Consider the following 18,555-nt stretch of genomic DNA (forward strand, 5'->3'; position numbering starts at 1 on the left):
GAGAGAGGGTGGTGTGAATATCTTTTTTTCTTATACAGTACATATGATAATGATGATAATAATAGATCAATATTGAAGGATTTTTCTTTTTTCAGTTGATTAATATTTTGCTGTTTTTACATTAATATTAATATTTGAAGATTAGTAAATCAGTTATTTATCATATAAAAAAAATACTTTTTATGTATGCATAAGAGTTCTCTCTCTTCTCAGTTAGAGAGAGAGAGAGAGAGAGAGAGAGATAAAATAACAACTTGTGATTGCTACTTCCAACCCCTTCAGGCAATAGCGTATTGTCATGGAAAGAGACAGAGATAGGGGTGGGGGTGAACATGGTTTTTTTTTTTTTTTTTTATAGACAGGCAGTCCCTCGGTTATGAGGTCTTGGTGAATGGTGATCCAGTTATATGGTACTTGTCTAACCCATAAAATCAGCAATTTATGGCGCCATAACGGGCCAAGTTCCAGTTATCAGGTTTCAGGTAATGGCGGTTTTTGCTCATCGGCACACCTCTGGGAACAAAACCCCTGCCGATAACCAGGACTTGCTGTATGTATATGTATATAGTACATATTAAGGGATTTTGACGAAGGAAAAATCTATTTCTGGGCAAGGGCCCGTGTTGCCCAGTGAAATATCCTTTTAGTTCATATTTCTAAGGTAAATATTACTAACATTCTGACTCACTCACCCTATATAAAAAGGGTGTCGGTATGGTTTCTGGGGCAAGTGAAACCACTACCATGGGCCTCTTGCCATTTAGATCTCTCCTTCATAAAATCCTCCTGCTAGAGAGGGCTGATACACAGCCCACGCCAGTAACTTCTACTACTAGCGCTCCCACGCCAGCACGAGCGCCTCTAGCGGACATCCTTGGAGTTAGAAGACCAAGCTTGGGCCCAAGGGTGGGTGTAAACAGGGTGGGATTTCACTGGGCGACACGGGCCCTTGCCCAGAAAATAACTTATGGTAACTTATGTTAGACTTATGATAACTTACAAAAATTTAAAACTAGACTTATGATAACTTACAAAGACTTAAAACTAGACAATAATAGATTATATACAGATGTGAGTAATCCTAGCAGAAAAATAAGGAAAACATCACAATATAGCCTTTTTTGGCAGCTAAGGCTCAAAACAGGGTAGAACCTGGTGGCAGGATTACAGGAAGGATGTTAGTGAGACAGGTAGAAAGATCTGGATCTACAACTAAACTACTTAGACAGTGTCAGGAGAAACTGTTTCCCACTGCCACTGCTGGGAATTTAAGAGATCCTAAGGATTTCAGGTAGTGGCGTCTGAATACTGTTGGCTACTTCCAGCCTGTGTACTTTTTCAGATCATCAAAATTCATATGTTGGAAATAATTGATTGAGGTAGCTACTGCCCTAATGTCATGGACTTTGGGGAACGAATCTGGGTTGGCTTGTTTAATAAAGTACAAGATCTGTTGTCTAATTCCCTTTAAGGAAATAGTGTCACCTTTTTCCCTCATGAATAAGGGGCCTGAGGATCTTGTAGATGTCCTAGAAAGATAGGCTCGTAAGGTCATCACTGGACATAGAGAAGGGTCTTGAGTAAGAGGGAGGATCTTCCAAGGGGCCCACCTCATCAAAGGATCCTCGTTTTTGGCCAAAAATTTTTGATCTTGGGAGAGGAGAACTTCTCCTGATGGAAGGAATTCGATATGGCCTGAGTCTCTAGAAAGGGCCGACAGTTCAGATACCCTGGCTCCTGAGGCCAGACTTAAAAGAAATAATGTTTTCCTTAGGAGTGGTATATAGCTACATGAATCGTTATCAGTATCTGAAGCCAGTTTGAGAACATCATTTAAGAAACATGAAACTGAGCTAGGTCTCTCTGTTGGTCTGAGCCTAGCACAAGCTCTAGGAATAGACGGGAAATAGGAATCTGTTAAGTCTATTTTAAAATCAAATTGAAAAATTTTCTTTAGAGCTGACTTACTCATTGGTAGTAATAGTACTGGCTGCTAAACCTTTTTCAAATAAGGATCTGAAGAAGGAGATAGCCAGGTTAGTAGTCATGGTTCAAGATTCTGTTTCCTTCAGGAAATTGGCTAGTTTTTTAACAGCTGCGTCATACTGACGTAGGGTTGATTCTCTTTTATCCGATTCTAAGAAAAGGATGTTTTGAGGATCAATGTCTGCATCTCTTTTAGCCGCGAACTTCATAAAGTCCATAAAGTTAGGGTTTTGAGAATTCCTGAGGAAGCGAAGACAGTCCTCATTTGTACTGGTTGAGATAGCTTGGGATTGGGAATCCGTTGAGGTCGGAGACCCAATTCCAGAGGTAGTGGGAACCAGTTGCTCTTGGGCCAATCTGGGGCTACTAGAGCAACTTGTCCCTTGAAAGTCCTGAGTTTGTTCAGAACTTTCAGCAGAAGAAGATTCACTGGAGGAAAGATGTACACTTTCTTCCACTGATTCCAATCTATGGCCATGGCATCTGTGGCATAAGCCAGAGGGTCCAGGTTGGGAGCCACATAGCACGGGAGCTTGTGGTTCGATTGTGATGCGAAAAGAATGCCTGTCCAGAGACCACTCCGATTCTAGAGGAACTGAACGAGACAGGGCGTCTGCTATCACATTCCTTACCCCCGCCAGGTGAGTGGAAGGATAGGTGCCATTTGTACTTGGCTGCTAGTGAAAATATGGCTATCTTGACATGGTTCACATGACTTGATTTGGATCCTCCTCTGTTGATGCAGTGTACTACTACTGCACTGTCCAATACCAGCTTGATGTGAGATTTCTTGGCTGGTAGGAGCCTCTTCAATGTGAGGAACACTGCCATAGCTTCTAATACATTGATGTGAAGCTGGCGGAACTGAGGGGACCAAGTCCCTTGTACTTTTTTGAACTGAGAATATCCTCCCCATCCGCTTAGAGAAGCGTCAGTGTGGATAACCAACGCCGGAGGGGGGAATTGAAGAGGAATCGACTTGGATAGATTCTTGACCTCTGCCCAGGGGCAGAGTCGCTTGCGGAGAATCGGCGGGATGGCTGACAATCTGTCCCGAGACTTGTTGTTTGCTCTCGAGCGCCAGACCCGGTTTATGTCCTTCAACTTTGCCTTCAGTAGAACGTCTGTCACTGAGGCGAACTGGAGAGAACCTAGGATTCTTTCCTGGTTTCTCCTTGATGTTTGTTTGCATTTGAGGAATTGTCTTGAAGGAGAATGCCTGGTTCCCTAGTCTGAAACCTAGGTACGGGCAGAAGTGTCTTGCCACTGGGATATGATAGTATGCGTCTGTAAGATCGATAGAGGTGGTGACGGCCCCACAGGGAAGTAAGGTCCGCACCTGCGAGATAGTCAGCATTTTGAACTTGTCGCAACGAATGAATAAGTTTAGACTGGACAAGTCTAAGATTATTCTTCGTTTGGTTGAGCCTTTCTTTGGCACGCTGAACAAGCGACCTTGAAACTTTAAATGCCTGACTTTTGACACTACTCCTTTCTGAAGGAGTTCTTGAGCCGTTGAAGGAAGGTCTTGGATGGAGGAGGGCCCTTGATCCAGCTCCATCCCAGTCCTTTGGACACAATACTTTGTGCCCAATTGCTGAATCCCCATCTGTGGCGATAGAGGAACAGCCTCCCTCCTACCTGAGGATCCTCACTGACTTGGGGCAGGTCGTGACCCGCGTCCCCCCTGGAAGTGTTTGCCCCTGCTAGGTGTTCTTCTGCTGCCGCCCCTTTGGCGAAATGCACCTCTAGCCCTACTGCCTCTTCCAAACCTGTTAAAAGGTTGGAAAGCTTGTCCTTCAAAGACTGGGTTCAAGCCCGGTGACACTGCGAAAGAGGTAGAGGGCTGGTTCTGGGGAGTCAGTAGAAGGAACTGTTGAGATTGACTCTTCGAGGTGGAGGGTTGTGCCACCTGAGAGACTGGCACTGCTTGTACCACCTGCTGCTGTTGGGTAGCCTGGAAGGGTTGGAATTTCCTAGGCTTCTTCAACTTTTTAGTAGAGGAAGTAGGTTCAGGCTTCCTCTTACTCAAAAGTCCCCAACGGACCTTAAGGCTTTGATTCAGCCTTGTCGCCTCGTGCGGAACCTCATTGACCAGCGCTTCCGGAAAGAGTTCAGCACCCCATATGCAATTGCGAAGTCATACAGATCACACTGCACTGTGTGTGTCTGTGACTTAGCCAACAATTTGAAAAGGGGTTCCGTGCCGTAAGTTACTGCCGCAACCTCTGTCATTACCAGGGAATTTAAGGACCTCCCTAGCCTGGTCCTAGCATCAAATTCAGCCTGTATAAGATTGTCTGGGAGCCTGGGAAGCCTCTCGATAAATTGTGTTATTGCACAATCTGGCTTGAGTTTCCCTACTGTAAATGTAGCTGGGAGATCTGCCCAAAGATCTTCGGTGCCTGGGAGGAGAAGGGATGTGGGCTCCATTTCTCGGAGTTGAGGCATGGGCTCATCTTTCATAGCGGCCTGAAGAGTCAACTCCGCCAACTTTGTGGTGAACGGAATGGGGGTTCCTCCGTCCACCACAAAGATAGTAAAGGGCCTCTTAAAGGCTTGCAGCTTGGTATTAGTGCAATCCCAATCCTCTAAATTCCTGAGCCAATCCCTCTGGGCCTGATCTCGGCTGAAGATGACAGTCTCCTTAGGTATCCTGTCCTCCCTTCTTATCGCCGTCTCTGTAAGACGGGTGTAACCAATGAATGGTGGTTGTAGGTCGGCGGGGTGAAATTCGAAGTCCTCAAGCCTTCGAGTACCGCAGTCCGCCAACGTCAGCATTCCGTCCTTAAAAGGGGCAAAAGACGAAACCCTCCATGGGTTATTCGCCGTATAAGGAGGAAGGGTATTGTAGTCCGGCATGGATTGCACCGCCATACCGGGCTGTGGGAGAACTGCTGAAGGGTTCTCTCGGAGACCTGCCATCAGGTTCTGGTTGGTCAGCCTTTCCGAAATATTTCGGATCGACTGACCCGACTCCTCGAAGGAAGAAGAGATGTGTGTTAACATCTGTTCAAACTTGTCTTGAACTAAGTTCCCGACAAAGTTCCCCATTTGCTGCATGATGTTTGCAGTAAACGCTTCCGTATCGAAGGGGCTAGGATCCTTGATCACGGCAGGAGTCTTGGGGCGTGTCCCCGTAGATGGCTGAGCCTTGTCCTTCGAGGACTTGCCTCTGGACCCCTTGGAGTGCGAAGAAGTAGACTTCGACTTCTCTGTTCCGGGATGGTGAGCCGGAGACTTTTGAGAAGAAGTAGACGTAGTCTTTTTAGACACCATCTTCTCCAGGGTCTTAATCTCATGCTTCCCTTTCACCTTAGGGATAGCCTGAGCAGACTTCGGCCTAACCGAAAGATCGCTCTCTGAAAAACCTTGGAAAGAAGGAGTAGATGGTATAGGGGAAGTAGATCCAGACGGACCCAAGGGAAGCCCTTGAGCCCCAACAAACCTGCCTCATCCAGCATACTACCTGCTTCACCTACCGCCATCGGTTTGAGGTCCAAATTCAGCGTCGCCACGTCGTCTGCGATCTCGGAGTTCCCCGGGTCTGCCAGTGCCGGGGCCACCTGATGTTGAATGGTGGCAATGTACGGGGCCGCCGCTGCCAGGTCGACGTAGCAGGTAGACTTGCCTCTTGGGAAGATACGGACAGCCATATTCTTGTCAAGGATGTATGGCTGCCCCTTGGTAACATTCTTACCAAATCCGCCGACCCAGGCTTTCAGGGTGGTCAATGCGGCGTCCTTGACGGCGGCAGCCTGAAAGAGAGGGTTATTGTAAGCCCTAGATTGGGGGAAGCTTAAAATTATATGATTAACTATATGAGTAATTATATCATTGTATCTCTTATTAGGACTGCACTGTATAGTCAAATTTTATATAGCAATTGAACTCCGGTATATACTTACACCGGAGGTAAACTGATCTATGAGATCATAACAGATCGAGCAGGCTTCGTGGTGCCAGACCGCTATGTCCCCATAGAGGATGGCGCAGACGGCGTGGGTCCGGCAGACCTCGTGCCCACAGGGGTCCTGTAGCACAGCGTTACAGCCGGATTCCTGGCAATGGGTAGCCTGTAAGTGGACAGATACATGAGTATCAACACTGACTAACAGGACAGAATCCATTAAGAGATATGAAACTCCGGCAGATACCGGAGTGGATAATATAGGTGTTAGCCTTCTCTTGTTCTCCTGTAGTGGTGAGTGTCCAATAGGACTGGTATACTAGTTGGAATAATTCCGGCGTACCGGGATAAGGAGTTCCACCAAACTAGTAACCAGCTTATACGCCGGAGCAAGGAGTACGAGGACGGCGGGGAGAAGCATGAGTAGGCTAAACCAGTAAATATTAATGATATAATTAGTGGGAGCACAGCTCCGCCCTAAGAAAAAACTCGCAGGCAGGAGGAGAACCCGGATGGTGAGCGGGCACTCGCCGGCTAGCGGAACATAAAACATACAATATATTTAAATAATAACAAGAATAAATAACTGTATAGAGATGCATGCAACGGAGCTTCTCTCCGTCACCCCCTTAAGGAGCTGGTGGAGCCGGCGGAGCCAGCTGACGCGGTGGGCAAGGGGGTGACCGGGGTGGGAGAGAGAGCGGTAAGGGACCCGAGGGGGCTGCGCACGGTCGGGCGAGGTGGCCAGTCGAGCCCGAGCGTACAGGAGACCCCCCCGTGGAACCCAGGGTGAGAACGGTAGGAAGAGACAGTCTCAGATGTCCCCCCCCCCAACTGGCTCCCGTATCCTCTCCAGGTAGAGAGGAAGAGGGGAGAGAGCCCGGATGGTTGCCGTGGCAACATGAGCGAGCGATACTTCCCCCCCTTACGGGGAGAAGCAGGGAGGGGGGACTGAGCTGGGTGGCTCATATCGATCACCTGGTTCACCGTGAACGTGGTAGGGCCACATGGTAGGATAGACCAGGCGAACTGAGGTAGCCTAGGCTACCTCTAACCGTCTCTAGCATGCAAAACAAAAATAAATAACAGTCATCATAAAGGAAAGGAAAGGAATCATCAGAAATAGAGAAAGTAATGTCCTGGAGAAACTAGGCTAACCGATCTGGGAGGGAGGGCGCCTAATCACTCGGGAGCTGGCCTCTGCCGATACATAATAACGGAGGGTGACGGCCAGGGTAGCAGGACTAAAAAGAGAAGGACACATGTCCAAAAACGCCTAACAGACCTAGACAAAGGTACATGCATGCATGAACGCTGAGCTAAGGTAACAAGGCATAAGCTCAATGAATAAAAAAGTAAGCACATCTTGCACAACACGAAAATGTAATCATATAATACTGCAATGTCATAGCTACAACGGTATGGGAGACCGAAGAAGCATGAATAATGAAACACGCGAGGTGAGCCGGCTGGGGCGACCCTGTAGCCATGTCGCTGAGGGCACCGTCATAAAACCTAAATAAAAGCGGTAAAACGGGCCCTAGCTGGCTAAAAATACGTGAAACACTTAGGCAGTACTTGACTTAGCTGCGGCGATGGCTTGGAGCTCCATGACGAAAGATAAATCCAGAAACGGAAGCACAAAAACACAGCGAGAAAAAACATGTGTGCGAGATGCGGCTAACGAATAGGATGACCGCTAGAGGCGCTCGTGCTGGCGTGGGAGCGCTAGTAGTAGTAGTTACTGGCGTGGGCTGTGTATCAGCCCTCTCTAGGAGGATTTTATGAAGGAGAGATCTAAATGGCAAGAGGCCCGTGGTAGTGGTTTCACTCGCCCCAGAAACCATACCGACACTTTTTATATAGGGTGAGGGAGTCAGAATACTCTGACATCCCATTTTAGTTTTTTCTCTGGTAATGTTAGTAATATTTACCTTAGAAATATGAACTAAAAGGATATTTCACGAAGCGACACGGGCTGAGCCCAGAAATGATGATATTGAGGGAGTTCACTTTAACATTTGATTGATATTTTGCTGTTTTTACATTGATATTAAAAAACTTTTTTACTTGGCGTTTAGTAATATTTACTGTATTGCAGATGTATGATTCAGTGTTCAAAGACAAAATTAATCTTGCATGTGATGATGAAATTGTGAGTAAGGACACTGAAGTTCAAGTAATCCAGCAAGAGATCCAGGCAATAGTTGGTAAGTGGTGGGGAGTTCAGTACATGGAAAAAAAGGTATTGTAACTTATTTTGTAATAAGTTTGATTGCTAGTCAAAATGCATAATTGATCATAGTTTATGAATTATTAATCCTCTTACCAATGACTGATATAGGCATCATTCAGATTTTAGTCCTTCACATTTTTATGGCATGGAAACATGAAAAAAAAAAGAAGAAAATTGCACAAATCAGCAGCCAAGATGGGGGATAAGTTTTGATTGAGTGTTCCTGATATTGTTTATTTATGCATAACATGTATATTTGTTTGTTTCGTATTGTATATTTGTTTGTTTTGTATTGTATTAGTTTTATTCTATGATTACATAATTGTGAGAGAGAGAGAGAGAGAGAGAGAGAGAGAGAGAGAGAGAGAGAGAGAAGAGAGAGAGAGAGAGAGAGCCAATGTATAGAGCAATAACTGTCGGAGATACGCGGTTTTGAACAAAAAAAAGGTATTAGAGAGTTCAGAACCCATTAAGATAGACCGACCAGACAAGACATTACAGGCAGGACCATGGGTACTGTTTCATCAATACAACAGAGCATCTGACCATCCTTCTGTCTTTGCATGAATAATACTTTTTGAATATTATTTTAATTGTAACCTACCAAGAAACTCATTATTTATCAGTGTCACTTATATATTGTTAAAAACTACAGCCTCATATGTCAAAAATGAAAGTTAATTTGTTCCTACACCATATACAAACCCTCGGTCCTTTACATAAGGAATTACTTTCAGCGTAGGCTGGAATACCGATCTTAAATTCTTGAACAAGGTGGTTAGGCAGTAACTACTGTCTGGTAGGCCCGCCTGTCCAGATGTAAACACTCCACTTTGCTTTCGGCCGTCTTCCAATGAAGACGTATGTTTGTGAGCTCTTGCTGACTAGCCGTTAATTACAATTTTCCTGGTGGGATCTTTAATTTGTTATTGTGAATGAATACAGTGTTCCCCCCATAATTGCGGGGGATGGGTACCAGACACCCCTGCAAATAACTCGAACCCACGAATAGTTAGAACTTCCCTCTAAAAATGCTTATACTATCTGCCTATCTTGAAAGTTCAAATACCAAATGTATACTTAAAGTCTTATCCTACATCAAATATACCATTGAATTGGTATTTTGTTCCGATACATATACAAACCCTCGGTCCTTTAACAATAGGAAGGTAACTTAGCGGCAGCTGAACTGGTCGTAAGCTTCGAACAAGGGGGTTCAATAGTTAACTACTTGTCCGGCAGTTGGCGGTCAGCGCGACTGCGAAGAGAGGAGTCACTTTGCTTTCGGCCGCGATGGTGGATGGACGTATTGCATCGCCTCTCTGCCCGCTGTTTCGTCGTATACTTGGTTTGCTTTATATCGTGAAGATATTTTGCCTTTTTCTCTGTCTAGTGTGTTTGTGCAAAACAAACGTGAGTACTTGGTTGTGTTTTGTATTTTCATACGGTGTTATTGTTGGAATTATGGATTCCCGAGAATCGGAAAGACCCCCTCGGCCCCCATCAACCGCATACTGTGCCGTGGTGTAGAGGGCCGTAAGTGTGGGGCTTTTCGGTCCAGTGTCGAGGTAGACCCTCATGAATTGTGCGCTCGGTGCTGAGGGCGAGATTGCTCTCGCACCGAGCCCTGTGATCTTTGTATTGTTTCGTCGGAGGAGCAGTGGGAGCGCTATGAAGGTAGGAAGAAACCGCATAAGCCAGCCAGGGAGTCATCGGAAGGTTCGCCTATTACTCCTTGGTTACGGACACATCTTCCTTTCTCCCTCCATCTCAGCTCCTGCATATGGCTCCTTCCCCTTCGGGGTGGGAGGGGGGTATCCCACTCCTTCTCTTCCCTCGATCAGTCAAGTGTAGAGGAGGGGGAGAGGTACCCCGACGTATAGTTGTATTCGGGGTCGTCCGTTCGCTCGGGGTGGGAACTGTCCTCCCCCCCCCCCATTAACCCGACTCCCTTTCCTTCCTCAGATTTGCCTGCCACGGGGGACGATCTCGTCCGGGTCTGGTACTCGCTGGGGCTCCAGGGGACGCAGAGTGTTCAGGGGCTGCTCAGTTTTCTCTCGAGTGGGACCAGGCCAGTAACTCATGTCCCAATCACGACAGTATCCACGCCAGGCTACGCTGCTCCCCCGCACCTGGTCTATACCCAACACGTGGCAATGGTTACCCCGACAGCTGCTGTTCAGGCGCCGCTGCAGGATGTTAAGAGGATGATCGTGACGCCACCGCCTGGTTTTGCTGCTCTTGCTCCAGCCCCTGACTTCCTGCCCCGCCTCCTGTTCCTGTGATCACCGCTCAGTTCCTGCTGCCGTCGTTCCTGCCTGTGGTGTTGCTGCCCCCACCCCAGGTCCTTCCAGACAGGTGCAGCCAGGCCCTGTTGCTTCGACAACTGCCCCGACTCCGTCCTGGGTGGAAGACCTGACAGTGGTCCTGAGGAAACTGACGAAGAAGAAGAAGAGGAAGGTGTCGTCGTCGTTTTCATCATCTTCTTCGTCGTTGTCTACTGCCGCCGCTTCCCCTTCAACTTCTAAGGCCCCACAGCCTAAGAAGAAGAAGGTAGCCTCCTCCCCCCCTAAGAAGTCTCGCTCTGAGGCTTCTAAGGGTCTGTCGTTGGGGCTTCCGCTGGTCCTCCTGTTCCTTCGGGAACGGGGCCCGTCTCTCCTTCCGCAAGGAAGAAGAAGACGGGTACCGGAGTGCCGGCTAACACCGGTACCTCCTCGCAGAACGCCAAGTACCGTCTCAGCCTCTCGTTCGTGAGAGGTACCGAATGTACGGTCACCCGTGGGTGACTGTGCAGCCAAGACCCAGGCATCCGAGTTCGCTTGACGCCAGGATCCAGGCACGGAGCGGAAGACTGGCAGGAGTCGCCCAGGTAACTCCCACCAGATCAGCGATCGCTCTCGTGGCGAGCTGCCGGTACCCAGGGTTGATGCGACGGTCCCAGACTGGCCGCGGGCTGAGGGGAGGAAGCGGTCCCCTCGGAAGCCTGGACCAGCCTCGGCTGGTCCAAGCGGCGTGATGCGCCGTGTTGACTGACAGGCCTCGCCACTCCCACCGGGACTGGGCGGAGAGGGGGACCAGCAGCAGCTCTTCTGACGCTCGGGACCATCGCCGCTGTTCTCGGTCCAGCCGCTCGACCAGGCCTGCAGCCCAATCGCCACCGCGGGTTGGCGAGCATCTGCACCCCCCCCAGCACGCCGGTTCTGCCGGTGGGCGAGGGGGGAGTGTCAAGTCTACCTCTCCTATCCCTTCAACTTCCTCGGGTTACGCTGGGAAGAGCGAGGCAATCAGGAGTGCACGATCCCGCCACAACGCCCTACGAACCTGGCACGGTCCTAGGACCGACCAGATTGTACACACAAACTGTTAGGGGTCTGTTGTGGTTCCTCCTGTGGAAGGAGGAGGGTCTCGGGAGGCGTCCTTGCTGGACAGACTGGACGGTCCGTCTCTGCAGGATGCAGTCACTCCTGAGATCCAGAGGTCGTTCACTGAGGTTATTGCGCTGATTCGTCAGCACAACGACCTCGGGGAAGGATCGCCGCTCCCACCTTCCGAGCCTACATCTAGGTTGGAGTCGTTCTGGGGACCCAAAAAGGAACCCAGGACGACGGTGGGTGCCGCAATCAGCCTTGGCCGACAGTGTGCTGAACCAGGTGGATGCTCTTGTCTCCGGACAGTAGGGTTCGCTCCGGTCTGGCAGGTCGTCCAAGCTCCTTCCCCCCACCTCTACTACGACAGAGGCGCTTCTATGTGCCAACTGAGGACCCTCTGCCACCCAAGCAGGTTAACCCAGAGCTAGCTAGGCTAAGTCCGGGGGTGTCTCTTCAGCACCTGCTGTCAGAGAACCTCTGGTTCTCACAGCAAGAGGCACTTGCCTTGGAATCCACTGCCATGGCAGCATTCCAAGCAGTCTCCTGGATAGACCTGTGGTCCCTCACAGTGTCTAAGGTCGCGGCCTCTTCGGGAGGTATTATTCCTGAAGGACCCGGCCTTCGTGAAACTGTGCCAGTCTGGAGGTAGGGCCATCCCCTACCTGGCCCACCAGACGGCCAACCTGTGGGCTAACCTGGTTCTGAGGCGTAGGGACTCTGTCCTCACTCGAGTAACCAGGTCAGCAGGGCCTGAGGCGGCTTTGGGTCTTTGTAACGGACCGGTGCGGAGTTCCTCCTCTCTCTTCCTCAGAGAGATGGTGGACGCTGCGGTGGAACAACAGCCCACTGACGACAGTGTCTGTCTAGTCCACCAGGCAGTCTCGAAGGCGGCTGGGCAGCCTCGAACGACTGCGGCTAAACCTAAGAGTTCAGCTAGCGCTTCCTTGGCGGCTCAGACGATTGCTTCGTCGAAGCCGAGAGGAAAGACTCTGCCTTCGGCTTCATCTGTGAGTGACCGTAACCAGCCCTCCTCCCAGCCCTCCTTCTCTTGAGGAGGAGCCGGGAAGAAGTCGAAGAGAGGAGGGAAACGCTAGGGACAGCATTCCCCCTCACCTGCTGCCGGAAGTGGGGGGTTGCCTGGTGAGCCATTGGCAACATGGCAGCGCTACAGAGCAGAGACCTGGATAGTAAATGTCCGTCAGGAGGGATATCTACTACCCTTTGAGTCTCGGCCACCCCTCACCTCCAATCCGGTCCATGTACAAACATACGTTCCTGGTTCGGCCAAGGACATGGCACTTCGGCAGGAAGTAGAAGCCATGCTGACCAAATGAGCTGTGGAGATTGTATGGGATCAGTCACCGGGCTTCTACAGCCGACTTCTTTTGGTGGAGAAGTCCTCGGGGGCTGGTGCCCGGCGATAGATCTCTCTCCCTTGAACCGATTTGTTTGCCAGACTCGGTTCACGATGGAAACGACATGCTCAGTGCTCGAGTCCATCAGGGAGAACGACTTCATGCTTTCTGTGGATCTGAAGGACGTGTATTTCCAGATACCCATTCATCAGTCCTCCAGGAAGTACCTCCGCTTCATCCTCGACGGGATGGTGTACCAGTTCAGGGCACTTTGTTTCGGTCTCTCAACCGCCCCACAGGTGTTCACGCGAGTGTTCATGCTTGTGTCGGCTTGGGCCCATTCGTAGTGATACATCTTCTGAGGTATCTCAACGATTGGTTGGTCCTGGCGAGCTCCCGCTCACAGTTGCTACAGGACAGAGATCGACTCCTCGAATTCTGCTGCGATCTAGGGATCGTAGTGAATTACGAGAAGTCAGATCTCGAGCCCAAGCAGAGGATTAAGTACCTGGGCATACTGATCGATACGGTAGCAGGGCGAGTCTTCCCTACAGACTTGCGGATCATCAGGTTCTGGGAGGCAGCCAGACAGTTCCTGTCCCTTCAGGAGCAGCCAGCTCAGCAGTGGCAGGTCGTGATCGGTCACCTGTCGTCTCTCGAGAAGTTAGTCCCTCATGGGCGTCTTCACCTGCGGTCCCTTCAGTGGAGACTAAAGGAGAGTTGGTCACAGGCAAGAGACCCACCTTACTTCCCTGTGTGTCTCACGGAGGAGGTGAGACAGGATCTAGCCTGGTGGCTGGACGACGGGAACCTCGTAAGAGGAGTGTCCTCTTTGCACTCCCCCCCCCTGGAGATGTTGCTGTTTTCAGACGCATCGACCAGGGATGCGGCGCACACCCGGAGGAGTTGCTGGGTGTGTGGGATCGTCACGACAAGCACCTTCACATCAACGTTTCTCACTCTCCAAGAGTTCCAAGACCGTCTGATGGGACACTCTGTGGTGTTGGTGAGCGACAACACGCAGGGGGGCCTAGTGTCCCTCCTGTTGCATCAGTTGATGTTGCAGGTGCACGAGTGGGCCGTGGCACACTTGGTAGAGCTGTCAGCCCGCTACATTGAAGGCAAGAGGAATGTAGTAGCAGACAAGCTCAGCCACCCGGCACAACAGAAAACTCCAGGTTTTCTACTCAGTTGTGCTGGACCCATGGGCGGCTGCAGAGGACGCTCTGTCTGATTCGCAAGGTGATCACCAGGGTGCTGGTCACCCCGAATCTTTAGATGATTCTGGTGGCACCCAAATGGCCTCAGGCTGTTTGGTACCCGGACCTGCTGGCTCTGCTCGCCGAAGCACCAAGAGAGATTCTCCCTTGGCACAACCTCCTGTGCCAGCCACACGTAGAACGGTACCACCCGTCGGTTCGGTACCTGTGTCTTCACGGCTGGCTGTTGTCCACCATCTCTTGCGAGCGAGAGGCTTTTCTCGCCGAGCAGCAACAGAGATGGCTGGGTACCTCAGACAGTCCTCTGCAGCTGTATACCAGGGAAAGTGGTCCGTCTTTTGAGGTTGGTGTCGTGAACTGGGTCTCTCTCCTCTTGGAGCCACTCTTCAGCAGGTAGCGGATTTCCTCGTTTTCCTTCGCCGAGAGAAGCTCCTCTCCATCTCCGCAGTTAAAGGATACAGAACCGCCCTGGCCCTAGTTCTTAAACTGCGAGGAGTCGATATCTCCTCCTCCTTCGAGATCTCCCTCCTTATGAAGAGCTTCGAAAGGTCTTGCCCACCCAGGGAACTCAGGCCCCCGGGGTGGGATGTGACTCTCGTCCTTAGGAGTTTGACTCGAAGACCCTTCGAGCCACTCCGAGAGTCATCCGACAGGGATCTGACCCTCAAGACCCTCTTCCTGCTGGCCCTGGCATCGGCGAAGAGAGTAGGGGAACTTCATGGTCTTTCCTTTGACGTAAACATTCCAGGGGATGGGGATCTGCGACGCTCGATTTCGTCCCGGGCTTCGTAGCGAAGACTCAGAATCCTTCGGTCCCTGACGACTAGTTCGAGTCTTTCACAATCCCCTCCCTGTAGGACTTCACTGATAATGATGCAGATGAGATGATTCTTCACTATTAATTACGACTCTCTGTTTTCTATAAGTTAGCCAGTCTTAGACCCAGTCTGCTGTTTCTCCTACAATTCCTAAAGCTCTAACTTTTGTCATACGTATTTTGTGAGAGAGAGAGAGAGAGAGAGAGAGAGAGAGAGAGAGAGAGAGAGAGAGAGAGAGAGAGAGATTGTCCTTACAATATTTAAAAGAGTAAAATGTAAAGATTACTGTTTTTAAAATACTCACATATGAATTTTCTAATTGCAGTTATAGTATTATTATTGGAAAATATTAATAATAAACTTATTACATGTACCATAAAAATTATCTCAACCAGTAAAAGATTGAGCGAGAGAGAGAGAGAGAGAGGTATTGCATAAAAACCATTAAAATCGTTGACCATTATATGGCACTGCTCCCCTCCCCTGTCACATTACTTGACATATTTGACAGCTTCCCGAGTATCGAGCTTCTCTGGAGTTTGAGAAGGTAGGGAAATGGATACAAAGAAAGACGAAGGGAAGAATTTTCATTTGAAATTACAGTTTTATATTTTTTTTTTTTTTTTTTTTTTTTTTGCCTCTATCACAGTCCTCCAATTCGACTGGGTGGTATTTATAGTGTGGGGTTCCAGGTTCCATCCTGCCTCCTTAGGATTCGATCACTTTTCTTACTATGTATGTGCGCTGTTTCTAGGATCACACTCTTCTGCATGATTCCTGGAGCTACTTCAGCCTCTAGTTTTTCTAGATTCCTTTTCAGGGATCTTGGGATCGAGCCTAGTGTTCCTATGATTATGGGTACAATTTCCACTGGCAAATCCCATATCCTTCTTATTTCTATTTTCAGGTCTTGATACATATCCATTTTTTCCCTCTCTTTCTCTTCAACTCTGGTGTCCCATGGTATTGCAACATCAATGAGTGATACTTTCTTCTTGATTTTGTCAATCAACGTCACGTCTGGTCTATTTGCACATATCACCCTATCTGTTTTGATACCATAGTCCCAGAGGATCTTTGCCTGATCGTTTTCTGTCACTCCTTCAGGTTGGTGCTCGTACCACGTATTACTGCAAGGTAGTTGATGTTTCTTGCACAGGCTCCAGTGGAGGACTTTAGCCACTGAATCATGCCTCTTTTTGTACTGGTTATGTGCAAGTGCTGGACATTCACTTGCTATGGGGTTTATGGTTTCATTATTCGTATTGCACTTCCTACATATGGGAGAGATGTTATTTCCATCTATCGTTCTTTGAACATATCTGGTTCTTAGGGCCTGATCTTGTGCTGTTATCATTCCTTCAGTTTCCTTCTTGAGCTCTCCCCTCTGTAGCCATTGCCATGTGTCATCACTGGCTAGTTCTTTAGTCTGTCTCATGTATTGTCCGTGCATTGGTTTGTTGTGCCAGTCCTCTGTTCTGTTTGTCATTCTCCTGTCTGTATATTTGTGGGTCTTTGTCTACTTTTATCATGTATTGTCCGTGCATTGGTTGTGCCAGTCCTCTGTTCTGTTTGTCATTCTCCTGTCTCTATATGTAATTTCTTCCGCTTTGGCGAAAGACTGGTTGTCTTTTCTTACGACTGTAGTTCGTAAGCATTACTGGTTCCTCTTTTCTTCTCTCCTACGTTGTATCTTAGTAAAGTGGTTCTTCTTAGAATAAGGGAGATGATTCAAACGGATAAGTTGATAACAGTAAAACAATTTTATTTCTCAACTCCATTACAAGAGAGATAGTTCGGTCATGAGACCATTCCGTTTGATCACTAGAATAGAACTGAATTCTTAAAGCATCACGTCGATAGCGAAACATTAGCTATCTCAGCGATTCACATAAAAAACATACGTAGTCCGCCGGCTCGGAAGTTACAAGTTTCCGGCGCAGGTTAACAGGTCAACCGCTTCCCATGGAAGGTGTTATGAAAGGTTAACAAATGCATGAATTGATGATGTTTTCAAACAAACGTAAACCAGGCTACTGCAGGCATTGCACAGCGTGATCTAGATTTGTGTTAGTCACGTAGGACGCTCCTAATTCACCAATGACCCCTCAGGTCATGGATTCTATTTACAGATATATATAATTATCTGTTCAAATAATATATATACATATATATTTCTGGGTCTTTGTCTACTTTTATCAGTCCTTCTCCCTATGCACTCTTGAGCCACTCATCTTCACTGGTTTTCAGATATTGCCCCAGTGCTCTGTTCTCGATGTTGGCGCAGTCCTCTATACTTAGTAGTCCCCTCCCTCCTTCCTTTCATGTTATGTATAGTGTGTCCGTATTTGCTCTTGGGTGTAGTGCTTTGTATATTGTTCGTATGATTCCTAGTTTTCTGGTCTATGCTGCAGAGTTCTGTCTTTGTCCATTCCACTATTCCTGCGCTGTATCTGATTACTGGCACTGCCCATGTGTTTATGGCTTTTATCATATTTCCAGCGTTGAGTTTTGACTAGAGTATCACCTTGAGTCTGCATATATTCTTTCCTGATCGTGTCCTTCGTCTTTTGGTGTTTTATATCCCCTCCTTCCATTATTCCCAAGTATTTGTATCCCATCTCATCCATGTGTTTGATGTTGCTCCTATCTAGTAGCTTTATCCCTTCAGTCCTTGTTACTTTGCCCTTTTGTATGTTGACTAAGGCACATTTTTCTATTACAAACTCCATCCTGATGTCCCCAGATACAATCCTTACAGTTTGGATTTGGGTATCTTATTTCCTTGATGCTCTTACCATACAGCTTGATGTTGTCCATGAACATCAGATGGTTAATTCTGTTGCCTCTTTTCTTGAGTTGGTACCCAGCATCCATCTTCTGCAGTACTTTTGTCAAGCTTTGTGAGATAGCAATGGGTCTACTTACTCTTCATCTAATGATAGGATTTTGGTCTGGGCAAGAGGTCACGAAATTAGGAGCATTGCCCTGTCTCTTGCTGCATTCTAGAAGAACCTGTCGATTCAGCAGGTAAGACAAGCCGGTATGTGGTCACACCAAACCACATTTATCACACATTATCTTTGGGACTTGCCCCTAAGTCTTTGGACTTGCTTTTCTTTGGATCTTATGGTGGGTACCTACCAAATGGTGTGGCTCATCTGGTTCCCATAGGGGACACGTGCATCTCATCTAGGGTATTTGTTAAGTGGGAGAGGTGTGTGAGTGACTGATCGCCTCCCTTTTCTCGTTTAAATGTTTCACTCTCTTAAGACAGCGAGCTGTCCTCTGCTGAATGAACGAGTTTGTGAGTAACTACACGATGTGGGCATCCTGTCCTTCATCTTATGTAGATGGTTTGGTTGCATGTACTACCCACCTCTCTAGACAAGGGTAGAGAGAGATAGATAATAAAACAAACCTGTTGTAACATCCCATATGTCCAACAAGCTAAAGGTGTGTTATTCCTTTCTAAGCTCTTCCAGACCAGGAAGGTATCCTGGTTGGGTAGAACCAACCAGTCGGTTTAGAGATTTATTCAAGTTCCACCCTCCAAAGGAACCGAGGTAATAAATCGATATGCAGCACCCCATGCCGGCAAAACTTTGAGATTGGCAAATTTACAAAGAAAACACACAAGTGGAAAGAGGAAGATATGCCAA

The 18,555-nt window shown here is 48.2% G+C and overlaps 1 protein-coding gene across 1 annotated transcript in view; it reads left to right on the forward strand.

Moving 5' to 3' along the window:
- LOC135205594 (E3 SUMO-protein ligase NSE2-like) overlaps nt 1-18,555 on the forward strand; it is a 48,479-nt gene that overhangs the window by 18,136 nt on the left and 11,788 nt on the right. Inside the window, exon 2 of the mRNA XM_064236364.1 lies at nt 7,998-8,106. Within this exon, the coding sequence (XP_064092434.1) occupies nt 7,998-8,106 (109 nt within the window). The remainder of the gene's footprint in view (nt 1-7,997; nt 8,107-18,555) is intronic.

The sequence above is a fragment of the Macrobrachium nipponense genome, chromosome 24, assembly GCF_015104395.2.
Source record: "Macrobrachium nipponense isolate FS-2020 chromosome 24, ASM1510439v2, whole genome shotgun sequence".
NCBI lineage: Eukaryota > Metazoa > Arthropoda > Malacostraca > Decapoda > Palaemonidae > Macrobrachium > Macrobrachium nipponense.